At 39.1% G+C, this 15,800-nt stretch overlaps 1 protein-coding gene across 3 annotated transcripts in view; it reads right to left on the reverse strand.

Annotated features, from left to right (window-relative positions):
• Positions 1-15,800, reverse strand: part of plekha6 (pleckstrin homology domain containing, family A member 6) — a 103,072-nt gene that overhangs the window by 80,852 nt on the left and 6,420 nt on the right. The window contains exon 1 of one of the 3 annotated variants that reach the window (XM_053227306.1): positions 713-1,404. The exons of 1 other annotated variant lie outside the window; for it this stretch is intronic. In XM_053227306.1, coding sequence (XP_053083281.1) covers positions 713-726 — 14 coding nt within the window. In that variant the 5' untranslated portion in view covers positions 727-1,404. Of the gene's footprint in view, positions 1-712; positions 1,405-15,800 lie in introns of those variants that run through there. One more of the 3 variants, XM_053227312.1, reaches the window with a different exon arrangement.

The raw sequence follows: 15,800 nt of genomic DNA on the forward strand, positions 1-15,800 counted from the left end.
ACACAGGGAGAAAGACACAGACAGAGTTAGAGAGAGAGAGAGAGAGAGAGAGAGAGAGACAGTCAGAGAAAGAGAGACAGAGGGAGAAAGACAGACAGACAGAGACAGAGGGAGAAAGACACAGACAGAGAGTTAGAGAGAGACAGTCAGAGAAAAAGAGATTATTTGTGAGAGACAGACAGAGACAGACAAAGACAGAGGGAGAAAGAGACAGACAGAGAGTTAGAGAGAGACACAGGGAGAAAGACACAGACAGAGAGAGAGAGAGAGAGAGAGAGAGAGAGAGAGACAGTCAGAGAAAGAGAGACAGAGGGAGAAAGACACAGACAGAGAGTTAGAGAGAGAGACAGTCAGAGAAAGAGAGACAGTATTTGTGAGAGACAGACAGAGACAGACAAAGACAGAGGGAGAAAGAGACAGATAGAGAGTTAGAGACAGAGAGACAGTCAGAGAAAGAGAGACAGTATTTGTGAGAGACAGACAGAGACAGAGGGTGAAAGAGAAAGACAGAGAGTGTGAAAGTATGGTCAGAGAGAGCACAGTCTGGCTGTGGAGACGGGCCGACACAGGCAGAGTTGGCGGCACAGAGAGGACAGACTGTGCTCACACTGCACCAAAGGAGTGGTGGAGGATGAGCTGCACTTCCTCACTGAGTGCAGCAAATACACAGCCATTAGACACACATGCTTTACACTCATACAGCAAACTCTACCTGAGTTCCTTCATGTTATATGTGTCCTTCTGTTACTATATGACGGACAGACTCTTCAGTATAGTTCTACTGAAACTGCTACTTTCATTTACCTTTTCATAGGGTGAGAGAGTCAGACAGAGACAGAGAGAAAGAGAGAGACAGAGAGTGAGAGAGACGGACAGAGACAGAGGAGAAAGTGAGACAGATAGAGTTTGTGAGAGACAGAGAGAGGGTGAAAGACACAGACTGAAACAGAGGGAGAAAGAGACAGAGAGTTAGAGAGACAGAAGGATAAGAGAGACAGTATTTGTGAGAGACAGACAGAGACAGAGGGAGAAAAAGACAGAGAGAGACAGAGAGAGAGACAGAGGGAGAAAGATTGTATGGTCTGAGAGAGCACAGTCTGGCTGTGGAGACAGGCCGACACAGGCAGAGTTGGTGGCCCAGAAAGGACAAGCAGTGCTCACGCTGCACCAAAGGAGTGGTGGAGGATGAGCTGAGAAAGAGAGACAGAGGGAGAAAGAGAGACAGTATTAATGAGAGACAGACAGACACAGAGAGAGGGTGAGAGACAGACAGAGAGTGTGAGAGACAGAGAAAGAGATTGAGAGACAAAGACAGAGAGTGAGAGAGACAGAGGGAGGAAAGAGACAGACAGCGTTGGTGAGAGACAGACAGTCAGTGAGACGGACAGAGACAGAGGGAGAAAGAGACAGACAGTCAGTGAGAGACAGAGACAGAGGGAGAAAGAGACAGACAGTCAGTGAGAGAGACAGAGACAGAGGGAGAAAGAGACAGACAGTCAGTGAGAGAGACAGAGACAGAGGGAGAAAGAGACAGACAGTCAGTGAGAGAGACAGAGACAGAGGGAGAAAGAGACAGACAGTGTTTGTGAGAGACAGACAGTCAGTGAGAGAGACAGAGACAGAGGGAGAAAGACACAGACAGTCAGTGAGAGACAGACAGTCAGTGAGAGAGACAGACAGAGGGAGAAAGACACAGACAGTCAGTGAGAGACAGACAGTCAGTGAGAGAGACAGAGACAGAGGGAGAAAGAGACAGACAGTCAGTGAGAGAGACAGACAGTCAGTGAGAGACAGACAGTCAGTGAGAGAGACATGTCAGCTCATGTCACTTCAGACTGTTCCACAGAGACTATTTGAGGAGTAAACTGACCTGCTAAACTGTTCACTGATTATTAACCAGAACACATGCATGAGAACTCACTGTACTACCCTTGAACATGAGCAGCATGGAAACACGAATCACTTCCCTGCAGCTCAAGCAAACACAGCCTTGCCATTTCACCATACCACACTGTGGCCCCGTAAGCTATTAAAGGCTAATAATTGCTTGTAGCCATTTGCGCAACACCGAAAAATCAACACAAGTGCAAAAATGTGCGTCTTTATTCTTAAGGGCTCAAAAAGAGCCTTGGCATGGCAACCAGTGGCAGCCTTACAGGATTTGAACTGTCCCATATGCTGCGGTAAGCTTAAGAAGAAGTCAGATTCCTTTCTGGTTATTTAAATAACAACCCAGGACAGCAGCGATCGCCTCAGTGCTAACAGTGTCACTCGGGGAAGGGAGGGTATTTAGGGTAAAGCAGCGGGTGGATGTCTGGGAGGCCAGTGAACCTGAGCACAGGATTATACTAAATCTGTTGATCAGACAAAGCCACATTATCTGCTTGACTACAGATTCACCTCCATTTCAGATATATCTTACAGCACAGCAGAATTTGCTTTGTTTGTCTGGAAGTTATATTACACACACAAAAAAAAATGTAAACATTGTCAAAGTAACAAAACTCCACTCCTAAATCTATATTATAAGGTTTTAGGGTGTTATAAACCACGAAATCTTAAAATTAAAAATAAAAAAAAAAAAAAAAAAAAAAGCTTCATTGTGAAATGTTGCATGCTAAAAGTTTAAATGAGCTTTCATGGATTCTTCTTCTACTATTGTGTGTGAGACGCACACTGTTGTGTGTGAGTGTGCCAAAGAAGAGGCTACTTCTAGGTCATTGTGTTTAAAAAAAAAAAAAAAAGGAAGAAGTATCAAGTGCTTTTTAACCCATTCAGAACTGCTGTGCAGAAAACTGTGCAGAAGCCACACTGTTAAAGTGAAAAATTTGCAGTAATTACAATTTAATGTGACTATCACGACAAAGATTATTTATAAAAATCAGTCTTAATATATTTACAGTATATTAGACTACTGTTAGATTAGTTTACTCCATATATTCCAAGCAGGCCAAGCAAAAAAAATTCATGGAATTTAGCATGGTTTAAATTTATCAGCTAATAAAACAAAGGTTAACTGATTAGCATACAACAAAAGTTGATATGGAAAAAAATTAGATTTATCGAATGATGAAGTCTTTGGGGTAAGCTTGGAGACAGCCGTTACACATGGACGTGTCAGTGCAGCTTCCTGTAGTTTTAATGACCTCCCACAGATGACGAACATGAAATAGATCTTGACTTTGAATTATATGCAGCACTTTTGTGGTTAAAACACTTTAGTGGGGTATTGTCTTTTCTGTCCTGGAGTGTATTGTCATCTAAGTGTAAACAATATTTTTCTTGCATTCTTTTATGCTACATCATTTTGTGATTGACAGCAAAATTTCATCGGTCCGCATTTTCTATCCCGCCGTTTGATTTTTTGGGCTCTACACAAGAAAATGGAAAAAGTTTAGTAGCCTCTGAGTTATGGATGAATGGCTGCCCAAGTCACTGCTTTACACTGTGTTTTCTGAATCAATAATGCGATCAGAGACAAAACTGCAAAAGTTTTCCTTGGCCTTCTATCACTTAATATGATGTGCTGACTGCAATAACCGTGTAAGACTGCTGTTACGGCACAGCCTTGTGTATACTTTTCTTCTGCAACTTGATGTACTTGTGGGTAAAACAGCGTATGTGGGAAATCTGTCGGCTTGTGTAAAGTGGCTGCTCCAAAACAAACACGGAGATGCTAGCCTGCAGTTGACTGTAGAGAAGTACTCTCCTCCCACACCACAACTGGCACTTAAAAAACCTGAGGCGAATGAAATCCTGCTAATGCAGGAGGCAGAGATGGAGGAAAAAGACAAAGATTTCATCCCAGAAGTGTGAGAGAACGGAGAGTTGACTTGAATGCCGAGGCCAGCGTTTGCCGCTCACCCTCATGAGCATCATGAGGGGAGGTGAAACATGAAAAATGTTTGTTTAGAGAAGAGATACATAGATTATTACAGATGAATCACACACAATCAGATCAAGAACATGAGCTAAGAAGATAAAAAAAAAAAAGTCTGCTTTGATTTCAGGTTGTATTTATATACCTGTGAAAGCCTGAAGTCTCAAGTCTGAATCCAGAGAACTTTTCTGCAGAAATAATGATGCTCTTTTAGAACTTACATTGCCAACTCAATACAGACCAAAATGGACAATTATAAAGTAGATAATGCTAGAGTTCCCCATAACATAATAATAATATATGGAAAATAACTAGCAAACAACTTCTGATCCTAGGAACTATACCACATTTACATGTACAGCTTACTATTATTATTTACTTACACTCTTATCTTATCTGCAGGGTACAAAGCTGCATGACTGGTGGTACAGTAGCAGTAAACAGCAAGCCAAATGCTATCACCTGCCACGTGATAGTACAGTAATACAGAGCACAGAAAATATCGATACCACACGACCTTTACTCACCACACTACAGCAGCGCAGATCTCACACAAGAGTTAAAGAGCTCCGAACAATCTCTTCTTAAAATATGACCAAGATACTAGACCATAAGCCTCTTCATTTTCATTCTCACAAGGGAACAATGGCACATATAATATAGCTTGTTCTTTTTTTCCCCATTTTTTTTCCCAATTTGGTCTCCTGCTAATTCACACCCACCAGCCAGCTCTCCCTTATCAATATGACAGCTACCAACAAGGTAGGTTGAAGCCTGACACATACTTCCTTCAAGACATATGAAGCCAGCCAACCACATGCTCATGCGGCGTCACAGGCAGCGTAACACACACTTACACTAAAAGAATATCTGCCCTCTTCCAAATGCATGACCTCACAGATGCCTATGATTGGCTAGTAAAAACAGTATGCCGTCTCTCCCACCCTGCCAGCGGGGCCAGGTTTGCTCCCACGGCTCATAGCCACAGACGGCTTTCGCATCTTCAGGACTCAAACTCGTGATCTCCTAAAGTCTAAAGTCATGGACCGACGCTCAGCATGTATTAATGTGATGTTTATAAGCAGCATCATTATCTTTTGCACCGTTTGTCTATAATTAATATAAAGCCTCCGTTTTCATTTCATTTCCCATTTAGAGAGCCATAAATACGTTTATCCCAAATGTAACGATTTAGATCATTTCTAACATGATAAACAGCAGTGGTCCTTAAAAACAGACTATCATGAACAGTGTAGTGAGTGGAGCAAACTATACACTTACGATTTAAATCATTTTATTCCATGCCACGAATTCTAAAACATTAGTGTATTTCCAATTCATATCTTTTCCCATAATTACTATATTTAAATACAGAAACAACCCCCTTGAATCAACTACATGCTGAATTATAACCCATCACTTTCCTGATCAGATTTCACAGCTATTATTTCAGGCTTGTGAATGCTTGTTTGAAGCTGTATCTCACATTCAAACAATGGCAAAAACTGTATCTTGTAGTTGAAAACATGACAACAACAGAGAAAGTACTATCCTCGTTATCCAGTTACGCACCATGCGATCCACCATCAGGTCAAGATCAGCTGTGCTTATTTTGTGTAAAAGCAAAGCTCATTTATTTAAAATATGCTGATTTCATTTAAATGTTTTGAAGACATGTATTTTTATTCTGAATTGCCTCTTTTACTACTAAAAAAATAATAATGTTGGCTTTTTCTCGCACTTGCCATTTTGGGGCCACTGTATAATGCAGAGCAGTTGAAACATTTGTGGTAAATATTAAACTGAACTTAATGTGCAAACTTAGCAAACACACCTTCAACCAAAAGCAGGGCAAAGTAAAATCTGTTCTATAATAATGCATGAATAAATGAAATAGGCCTCAGTATTTTGCACTAATGACATAATGATGAAAATAATGACACAATGACAAAAAAAAGTGCACTTAAAGGTGCATTAGGTATGATTAGGCAAGATTCTTTCCAGATTAGTTCTCTAACAGTTACGTATGTGGGTTAGATATTTGAATGATTTTTTTTTTAACTCTTTGAGCCCATCTACCTCCATTCATGTTCACAAAGCTTCACCCCTAGGATCTACGTTGGCCCGTGGAGTAGAGCGTCTATAATATGACTAATGGGAGGCTGATCCAAACACAAACACACATTCCAGACCGGAAGTCACTCTTTCAAATGGGTTTTCTGAGCCACATAATATTTTTCCGGAGGTCATGGCTTAAATTTTTTTTATCATGTTCTACATAATTTGCTGGTTATTTGTACCAAATAAATTTAATCAATTAAAAAAAAAATCTACTGAACCTTCTAAATATGATACAATGACATGGACCATGCTATAAAATGAGCATGTAAAAACTGAGTGAGATTGTTATAGATAAATGAAACTAAACCAATGTTCTTAATCCACCAGAGAGTACACGTGTACAATACAGGACCTTTAAACAGTAATAGCGATGTATGCATCACGCAATTCACAGTCTAGAAAAGGGTTAACTTGCGTGTACTAGTAAAAAGAAAGCTCCACTCCATAACTCACCAGCTTATAAAAAGAAGTTGGGGCAGATCGAATGTTGACTTAGACAGAAGTTTTGCAGAAGAACTGTCACAATGATGGAAACTTCTTCATTTATTGCTAGCAATCCATTTGCTATAATGGTCCTAAAGACATGAGATCAGGAACCCTTTCTCATGGCCTGAAAGAGAGACAGTGGTAAATCAACAGTGCTTAGGAATCACTAAGTGCCTGAGAGATGAAATACAGAGAAACACAGGCTCTGTGCTAACCGCGTGGTAACTGAGCAGACAAATAGGTCTCCTAGTTACAACACGTCAGCTCGTGTTAAAGGGAGAAGCGAGGGCCAGCAACAAAGTCCAACAACAAGTCCAAAATCAGAGTTTCTTTGGCTCAAGAAGAAAAGAAAGGAGGGACAGGGGATGTATGTAGTAAACCAGCTGCCATTAGCTGAGGCTTAATGGCTCATTTTTATTCAGTGGTCGTTTGCAAGTTGTAGATCTTTTACTTCTCATAAGGGGTCAGATAAACCCAGAGAAGATATTAGTACCAGCATAAATAAGAAGGACCATCTCTTGAGGATTTATGGGTGACAAATGATTGGTGCAGTGAGTGGGAAATGAGCATTATAAAGTGAGTTAAAGTGATTACATCCTTCCTGGTTTTCCACTCACATCTGAATGTGCTGATTATAAATTTAGATTGAGAAATTTAGAAATTTTACATTTGGCAGCTTTTACTCCATTGTTGATATGAACACAGAAAGGCAGTGGGTGCACCAGATGGCATTAACAACAATCTCTTTCTCTCTCTCTCTCTCTCTTTGATCATTATAGCAGAGAGGATGACTCCTTCAGCACCTCCTCTGCTACACACTCCATTTTTCCCTCAGGAGCAATTGTGTCCTCACTCCCCAGATGACCCCATGGATATTTATTGGATAGTTACATTTTACAAATCCACTTCATTATTCCTTATTTTTGTATTGTTTTTAAACCCCTCTCTGTTTCTGTCCCTAGTAGAAATGTTAAAGAGGGCTTCATCTGGAAAGATTTAAAGGCTAAGCATGGCATCAAAAGTAGGGCAGCGTTAATCAGGTTCAGTCCTTAGTGATACGGCAGAATATACGCAGCTGCCTAAAATGCCATCTAGAGGAGGCACCATTTTACTGCACTTTCGACTGGTTGTCAAACTACAGCTGAGCTCAACATGAAGCCAGTTCCCTCACACCCTATTAAGGGTACTACATTAAGGACGTTCCGTCACAGCCACCAATAGTGCATTTACATGCACAGTCTTGGTGTACAGGGGTTTAGGAATATGATGTTCCTACAGTGACGTGTAGGAAATCCCTAATATTGGCCCTCATTTGTCAAGATACAATTTGGATACAAACAAATTTATTTGTAAATTGGTTGTAGGAGCATTTACACATGAAATCTGGTATTCATGAAAATCCTGTAGGTTCGGGAAAACGTTCTTATCCTACGAGACTTCGTGAGTGAGTGTAATAGGAAGACTAATTAATGTAAACCGCAAGACTTCAAATCAGATAGCTGGCATGGATTACTAGACTAATCTTTCAATTAAAATGAAAGAATTGCTGCTGTATAAAAGAAGGACTGCTCCTACTCCAACATGCTGAGCTGGCCCTAGGCTACCAGACGATTTAGAGCATGCCATGTTTAGGAGGGAACGGATATTTAGAGACGATTGCCGATACACTGGAAACAATCAAACACAGCAGTTTCCCCGTGTGAGGTGATAGACAGTTCGGTTTGGCCTACAAAAACATTTACACGCAACTTTACTAAAGCTTGAAAAATGAGGTCCATTGTTTGGATAAGAAAAGAAAAAATGCATTCAGACAACTTAGCTAGTTAACAACCTAATTGCTACAACCAATCTAGTTACAGTTTCTTTTCAAATTCACAGCCATTTTGGTAAAAAAAAAAAAAAAAACAGAACAGTGCTTTATAATTTTGCTGCAAGGCGAAAAACAAGAGAAGCAGCAACACCTGAAGTGAAATATGTGTCAAATAGCTTGAGTTTCAGCAATAAGATGCAAAACACTGCCTCTGCAGTACCTCTGAGTGGGCTGGCATTTTCATTCTGATGGGTTTGGAATTTATTCGTTAGCTACTTTGAACATACTAATTAAATTATTGACCTCTGTAGACCTCTGTAGACCTCTGCATCTTCTGTCTCTGTTGATGTAATTCCACTAGGGGTGTAACAATGAAATCATGCATCTAATGCAATTGTAATGTTTGAAAGCCAAAGGTTCCATTCTGCACAACCCATGAAGTTAAAATATATAGAGAGCATGATAACGTTCTTTCATGAGAACCTGTGCCCATTACCGGGAATCTTCTGTACTTTTGTAAACAAAAGTTATACAACAACGTTATAACCATTAAAATGAGCTCTTCGGTAGCTTTCAAATGGCACCAGCTCCATGCCATTGCGATCTACAGGAAAGAGGCTGCGGCACTCAGGCATTTTAGCTGCCTTTGGAGCTCTATTTCACGTAAACATTACACCTCAGACACTGCTAGGAAAGCTCATTATGTTTCAATTGATCATTTTCCCCAGGTCAGAGACTTTGTTTAATCCATCAAATTTTTGGGAGAATTTATAAATTTATTTTTAAGATATGGTGAACCTGTAGTACATTTTGTTTACAATATTAAACCTCTGTTTGTAGCAATTTTTTTATTTATTTAGCTTTATACAGAAAAATGCACATTGTTTTGCATTGTTTATAATAGAGAAATAAAAAGGAGTCTTTCCAGTCATAATTTTTTGTAATAACATGTTGTTCAAAATATTTTAAGAATTGAATTGAATTGAATCGTGAAGCCAGTATCTTGAATTGAATCAAATCGTGACCGGAATGTGTCAGTACACCACTAAATTCCACAGTAATCACATTCACACAATCTGAGGAAGCAAAATGTAAGGTAAGAGAAGGCACAGCATTCTGACCAAAATGATCAACATCTTTCTTTGCTTCTTTTTCCCCACTATTTTCTCTTCAAATTTGTCTTACCAATACACCACTAGCTAACTCTCCTCTCTCCCCTATCACACAACATCTACCAACTAGGGAGGTTGGAGTGTAACTCCTGGCAAGACATGTGCAGCCTACTACATGTGAAACTACTACATCTTTTCAAACATGCTGCGTAACACAATTGGAAGAAAGCCCTCTCTGCCCTTTTCTGCATGCATGAGTTCATAGACACCCACGATTGGCTAGTGTCAGTGTGATTGACAGGGGAGAGAGAGTATGCCATCCCTCCCACCCAGACAGCACAGCCAACATTGCTCTCTTGGCTCTCGACCATGAATGACTGAGGCATCATGGTATTCAAACTCACAATCTCCCGAAGATAGGGAGATAGCCAACGCTTTTCTCTTAAGCTACAGCATTACCAGTCACAAACAAACCAGTTCAAAGTTATTTGTAATTTTCTACTGTGCACATTGTTTATGCAGGATTCATTGCAGCGTAGCAGTGAAAAGCACATTTCTTCTCAGGGCTCTGCAGTAATAAATCTTGGTATGGCTGTACATTTACACCCGCTGCAATCCAGTTGATTTGTTAAGCCCATGCAGAAAAACCCAAGGAGATAGAAATTTCCTAATGAATGAAGACATAAAACAAATACATAGAAAACACAATGGGCCTGCTACTAAACAATACAAAACTGATTCATGATTCCAAGCTTCAGTCTGAGCAAGTGAGTACACTTATATGCCAGTATCTCAAAGGGGACTCTACAAGATGAGTCCTCAATGACTGATAGAGAGACAGATGAATTCCTTCATGAAAGATGAGCAGACAGAGTGCATGAGTAATGCAAGGAACTGCATCTACTGTAATCTCTCAGCCAAGGAGCACAGGTTACAAATTCTCCCCGTGACTCCTTTAGTAATAATAAAATAATAAAAGACCTTCATCTGCTGCCCAACAGATGCTGTGTTCTCACCTGCCTAAACAATCCACACCAAGGGGGAAAACACGCCAGGGTTCCATACAAACAGTGTAAACACTGCATATGTGAAAGCACTCTTAGTGTTCGCTTTTCACACATGCCAGATCCTTCAGCGTGGAAGCTTCAAAATACTTGAAAAGGCTTCAGGCAGAAAGCCATTCGGCCCTCATTAGCTTCTTTTGTCATCTGTGGAAAACAAGCTCATCCTGCTTTTCAAGTAGGACCTCAAACGTCCACATCCTGTTTTCAGCACTTTTCAATCATGAAAATACGAATGTAAATAGTTTGTACTGTAGATGAAATGAGTTACCAGAAGTGGGGCATTAATCTAACGTGATTAGTCAGTGTGTGTTGTCTTGGATGATTAGACCCCCTACTGCTTGTCATCGAAGGATGCATCATAATTGAACTTTGAGGACCAAATCAAGCACACAAACACACATACCCACACACACAATCTCTATCATTTACAGCTGAGCTTCCTAAGAGGAAAGTCTTCATGTTCAATCCAGTTAGAGGTCTGAACACCTTGCCCTCCATTTAATTAAACAGAGCTTTTAAGGCCTGTGGTCACTATCACTGATCAATAGTCTAGAGGCTTAGAGCAAATTAAACAATGTGACAAGATGTCAATACAATCTACAGCAAGATATGCCTGGCAAGTAAACAGAGCTGAAAGAAAGCTGAATGATCTATGTACATAAGTAAGTCAGTGAGTGAAAGTAAAATAAACATCAAGCAGTTGTGGTTTTACCCGAGTGAAAAAAAATGCATTAATTCCTGTATTTAGTGTCAACACAAACAGAAGCAAATCTCTAATCTCTAATCTACTTAGAACCCATGCATAATAAATGCATACACTATTGGTCACTCTATTTATTTCTTCTAAAGTTAATGTTATTGTATTCCATTAGCAATAGTAATTCTCTCAAAACTGCTCTAAATATCAGAATTGGGCCTAAAAAAATAACAAAAGAAGTAAAACATGCCACGTGGCTTAAAGGATGGCTTCATGATGACAGGGAGATGAAGCACAACAAAAGCACTAAGCCTCTGTGAGGGTCTTTGTGTGGAGGAGGGTCTCTGAGGAGGGCAGGTGCCTCCTAACAGACCCATTATCTGCTTCTGCTGAGTCTGAGCACTAAAGACCTCCCCCACCCATCTATAATCCATCCATCCACTGCTGCAGCTCCATTCCTACTGTCTCCGAGAATGACTAACAAAGCCAAGGCTCTGCTTTATTATTCGAAAAAAGGTATATCTTTGATTGTTTCAGTATAACTGGCTGTACACGATACATAGAGTGAATCACTGATGACACATTTAGTGTAGATAAAATGGATATAAAAAGTCTACACACCGCTGTTAAAATGTCAGGTTTTTGTGAAGTACAAGAATGACACTAAATAAAGTGAAAAACAATCAAAAACTTTTTAGGGAGAAAAAAGAAAAATCAAAAACTTATATTAAACTAGTTGCATAAGTGTGCACACCCCTGAACTAATACTCTGTTGAAGCACCTTTGGATTTTATTACACCATTTGATTTTATTAAACCATTATTCTTTTGGGGTAAGAGTCTATCAGCGTGGCACATCTTGACTCGGCAATATTTTCACACTCTTTCTTGCAGAAACATTCTAGATTCCTCAAATTGTGAGAGCATCTCCTGTGCACAGCCTGCTTCATGGTCACCGCACAGATTTTTAGATGGATTCAGGTCTGGGCTCTGGCTAGGCCATTCAAAAACATTTTATCTTCTTTTGGTTAAGCCATTCCTTTGTTGATTTGGATGTATGCTTTGGGTCATTATCATACTGAAAGTTAAAATTCCTTTTCTTCTTCAGCTTACTAGCAGACACCTGAAGGTTTTGCATGAGAATCAGCTGGTATTTGTAGCTATTCATGATTCCCTCCACCTTGATAAAACCCACAGTTCTGGCTGAAGAAAAGCAGCCCTAAAGCATGATGCTACCACCACCATGCTTCACCGTGGGTATGGTGTTCTTTTCTTGATGTGCTTTTTTTTCACCAAACATACCTTTTGGAATTATGGAAATATTATGCCTTTTGGAATTGGTCTCATCAGACCATAACACATTTTGCCACATGGTTTGGGGTGATTTAGTTGGGCTTGGATGTTTTTTTTTTTTGTGAGAAAGAGCTTCTGTCTAGCCACCCTACCCCATAGCCCAGACATATGAAGAATACAAGAGATTGTTGTCACATGCAGAAAGTAATCAGTAGTTCAGATATTCCTGCAGCTCCTTTAATGTTGCAGTAGGTCTCTTGGCAGACTCCCTGGTAAGTTTTTGTCTTGTCCTTTTGTAAAGCTTGCAGGAAAGTCCTGTTCTTGGTAATTTCACAGTGGTGCTCCATTTTCTCCACTTGCTGTTCCATGGTACATCTAATGTTTTGGAAATTTTTTGTACCCCTCTCTTGATCAGTTCCTTTCGACAATGAGATCCTATACAGGCTTTGTAAGCTCTTTGCAAACAGTGGCTTCAGCAGTCAGATGAAACCAAGAAGATATCAAGAAAATCCTACAGAATTCCTACACATTTTCCCTAAAATGTTTCTGATTGCACAGGTTTTACACCAGATGCCCTTCCTGATGCAATCCTCCCATTTTATCCCATTTTATCTGGGCTTGGGACTGAGGGTATGCTCCAAGTGGCTATGTTGGTTCCCTGCCCTGGAATCGAGCCCAGGCCTTGGCACTGAGAGCGCAGGATCCTTGGCCTCTAGAGCACCAGGGACCCCCTTTTTTACTTAATTTTTATACATTGTATTTTCACACTGAGGGTGGGAAAAGTTCTGACATGTTTTATCATAGTTTAATTTTTTTCACCACAAAAACTTGCCATTTTAACAGGGGTGTGTAGATGTTTTTTTATCCTCTGGATATTACTGAAAACAATATTTTTTACACATTTTTTTATATATGTATTGCAGGAATAGTTTATAGTGTATCTAAGACTGTGCTGAGCCATTAGGACTGCAATGCAGTCTGTAAAAAAAAAAAAAAAAAAAAGAAAGAAACAAAGAAACAACAAGACAGCTAATATAAAATATAATGTAGTGATATTACGTTATCTTGCTATGCTTGGTGTGGCATGTCTGGTGGTGAACAGATGCTAATATCAGTTGATCATGACGACAAAGTGAATTATGCCAAACTCATATACTGCAACTAGTTGTAATATAGTTTATTAAAACTATGCTAAAATATTGATGCATAAAAAACTATAAATCTTGAATTAGTGTAGAATTTTAAAAACATAAGGCGTGCAAACAATCTGAGTAGGCGTGTGCAGAAGCTATGTACCTGGTTTTGTAGTTGGAGAAGAATAAAACTAGTACACTGATTAATAATAAGAAGGATATATCTGTTGGATTATACATCAACCTAATCATTATCATTAAACCTGTATAACTGGATAAACATAGTGGGAAATATTCTTAGTCTTTGTTCCTCTTAGTCTGAATGCTTACTCCGCAAATAAAACTGGTCTTTCAGAGAACCGTTTGCAATTAAAAAAGGAGCTTCCTGCCTATTAAAAATGGGTGCAGCATTCTATCACAGGTTAGTATGTAAAGAATAAAACATGATAGGGCATGCTGTTAGAGGAAAATAATCAAGGATGAGTTGGTGTGCGGAGTGACTCTTATAACAACGAAGTAGATTATTTTCCTATAACAACAACGTCCTGAAGTGTATAATACCTCTTATACCACAGCAATTTGCCAATAATTACAATTTTTATATAATAAAGAACAACATATTACTTTTCATCTGTTTGTAGTTGCAAGTAATGTTGTGGAAAGTCTGCAGAACAAGTTAATCACTTACACACCCTTATAGCTAGAAACAAAGTGAATCAAAGTTCACTTGAAGTTAATCAAACAGAAGAAAATGTAGCTGACACTGGAGACTCCACCCATAAATCCTAAATAAACATCTCCTTACACAATGATTATACACTCTTCTGTGTTAAGTAACAACACTTTTTTTAATCAGTGTATTATTAGGCTTAGATTACATGAAGCATTGGCCATACACTCCAGTGAATGCGCTGTTATTGTAGAATCTGTTACAGCTGCACTACTGTCACTATTAGTTACTATAATAGAAAATTAATCAACACCTTCTGACCAATCAGATTCAAGAACTCAACAGCGCCATATTATTATGTATTATATGTTAAATACAAACTAAATTTGGAACTTGAAAATATTAAGATATGAATTTTTGTCAAATTAAATTCAATTAACTAAACAATTTTAGGGTTCCTTCTGAGCTACTCACTGTGAATATCTGTGAATCGCATGTGAATAACTCTGAGAGACTGGTTTCTGCAATGAATCACATCATCCAGTAAGAAAAAGAGTTCCCACACAGACATACACACCCTGTGGCTAAGAAGAATGAACAATCTATCATCAGCAGAGAAAACATGCAGTTTCACTTGGAGATGAAAGTTAGCTATTGGCATTAACAAGGCAAAGTCAGCAAAATAACCCACGCATGTTTCAACGAGCTCGTCATGCGAATGTTAAATGAGTGAGGTAGCATCACCAATTAGGTGGCTCCATTTCTGAATGGCTAAATAAGTGAAATGTTTTTTTTTTTTTTACCAGCAGAGTTCTCAGTGCAAGAAGTAAACACACCCAGCCACACCTGCTCTTTGACCTAGCTGCTCTGGAGTCCAAGAAAGGCAACATGCAGCATTCTTGTGTCAGAGAAGCAGAAGACATTCAAGCTTCAGGCATACACACGCCATCCTGTACACTCCATGCAGTAAAAAATTACTGTATCTCTAATTTTTTTACATTCATGTCTTAATCGTTGTTCTATCTATGGTTGACCAGGAAAACCCTATTTTTACAGGTTTTAATAATCCTAATAATAGATCACTATTATTACACTGTATTATTATTACGTCTAAAATGCAATAATGAAGCATAAATTGTATTAGAGGAAATTTATATTCCATTTATTTTCTTTTCCGCCGACGGGACTGGACTCTTCATGCACACCAGAACAGACTAAATATTGGGCTAAGCCACAAACAAGAATCAATGTGCCAGAAATACAGCTATAAAAAGCAGTGCCTGATGACTCAAAGGAACATGTACTTGAGCACATGGCCAATATTTTCATAACACCCATAGAACTGGATGAATGGAAAAAAAAAATCCATCACATTCTGTAGAAAGGCATGCTAAATGCTTAGAATGGTTGCAGTGTATTTTTGAATGACAGAAAATAATGCAACAGTAAATAATAAAACGTGGCAGGAATAAAACGTCTTGCACTTTTCTGTATATGTTTAATTTTAAACAGCAATAAAAAAATGAACTTCAATG

This window comes from Pangasianodon hypophthalmus, chromosome 20 (genome assembly GCF_027358585.1).
Source record: "Pangasianodon hypophthalmus isolate fPanHyp1 chromosome 20, fPanHyp1.pri, whole genome shotgun sequence".
NCBI lineage: Eukaryota > Metazoa > Chordata > Actinopteri > Siluriformes > Pangasiidae > Pangasianodon > Pangasianodon hypophthalmus.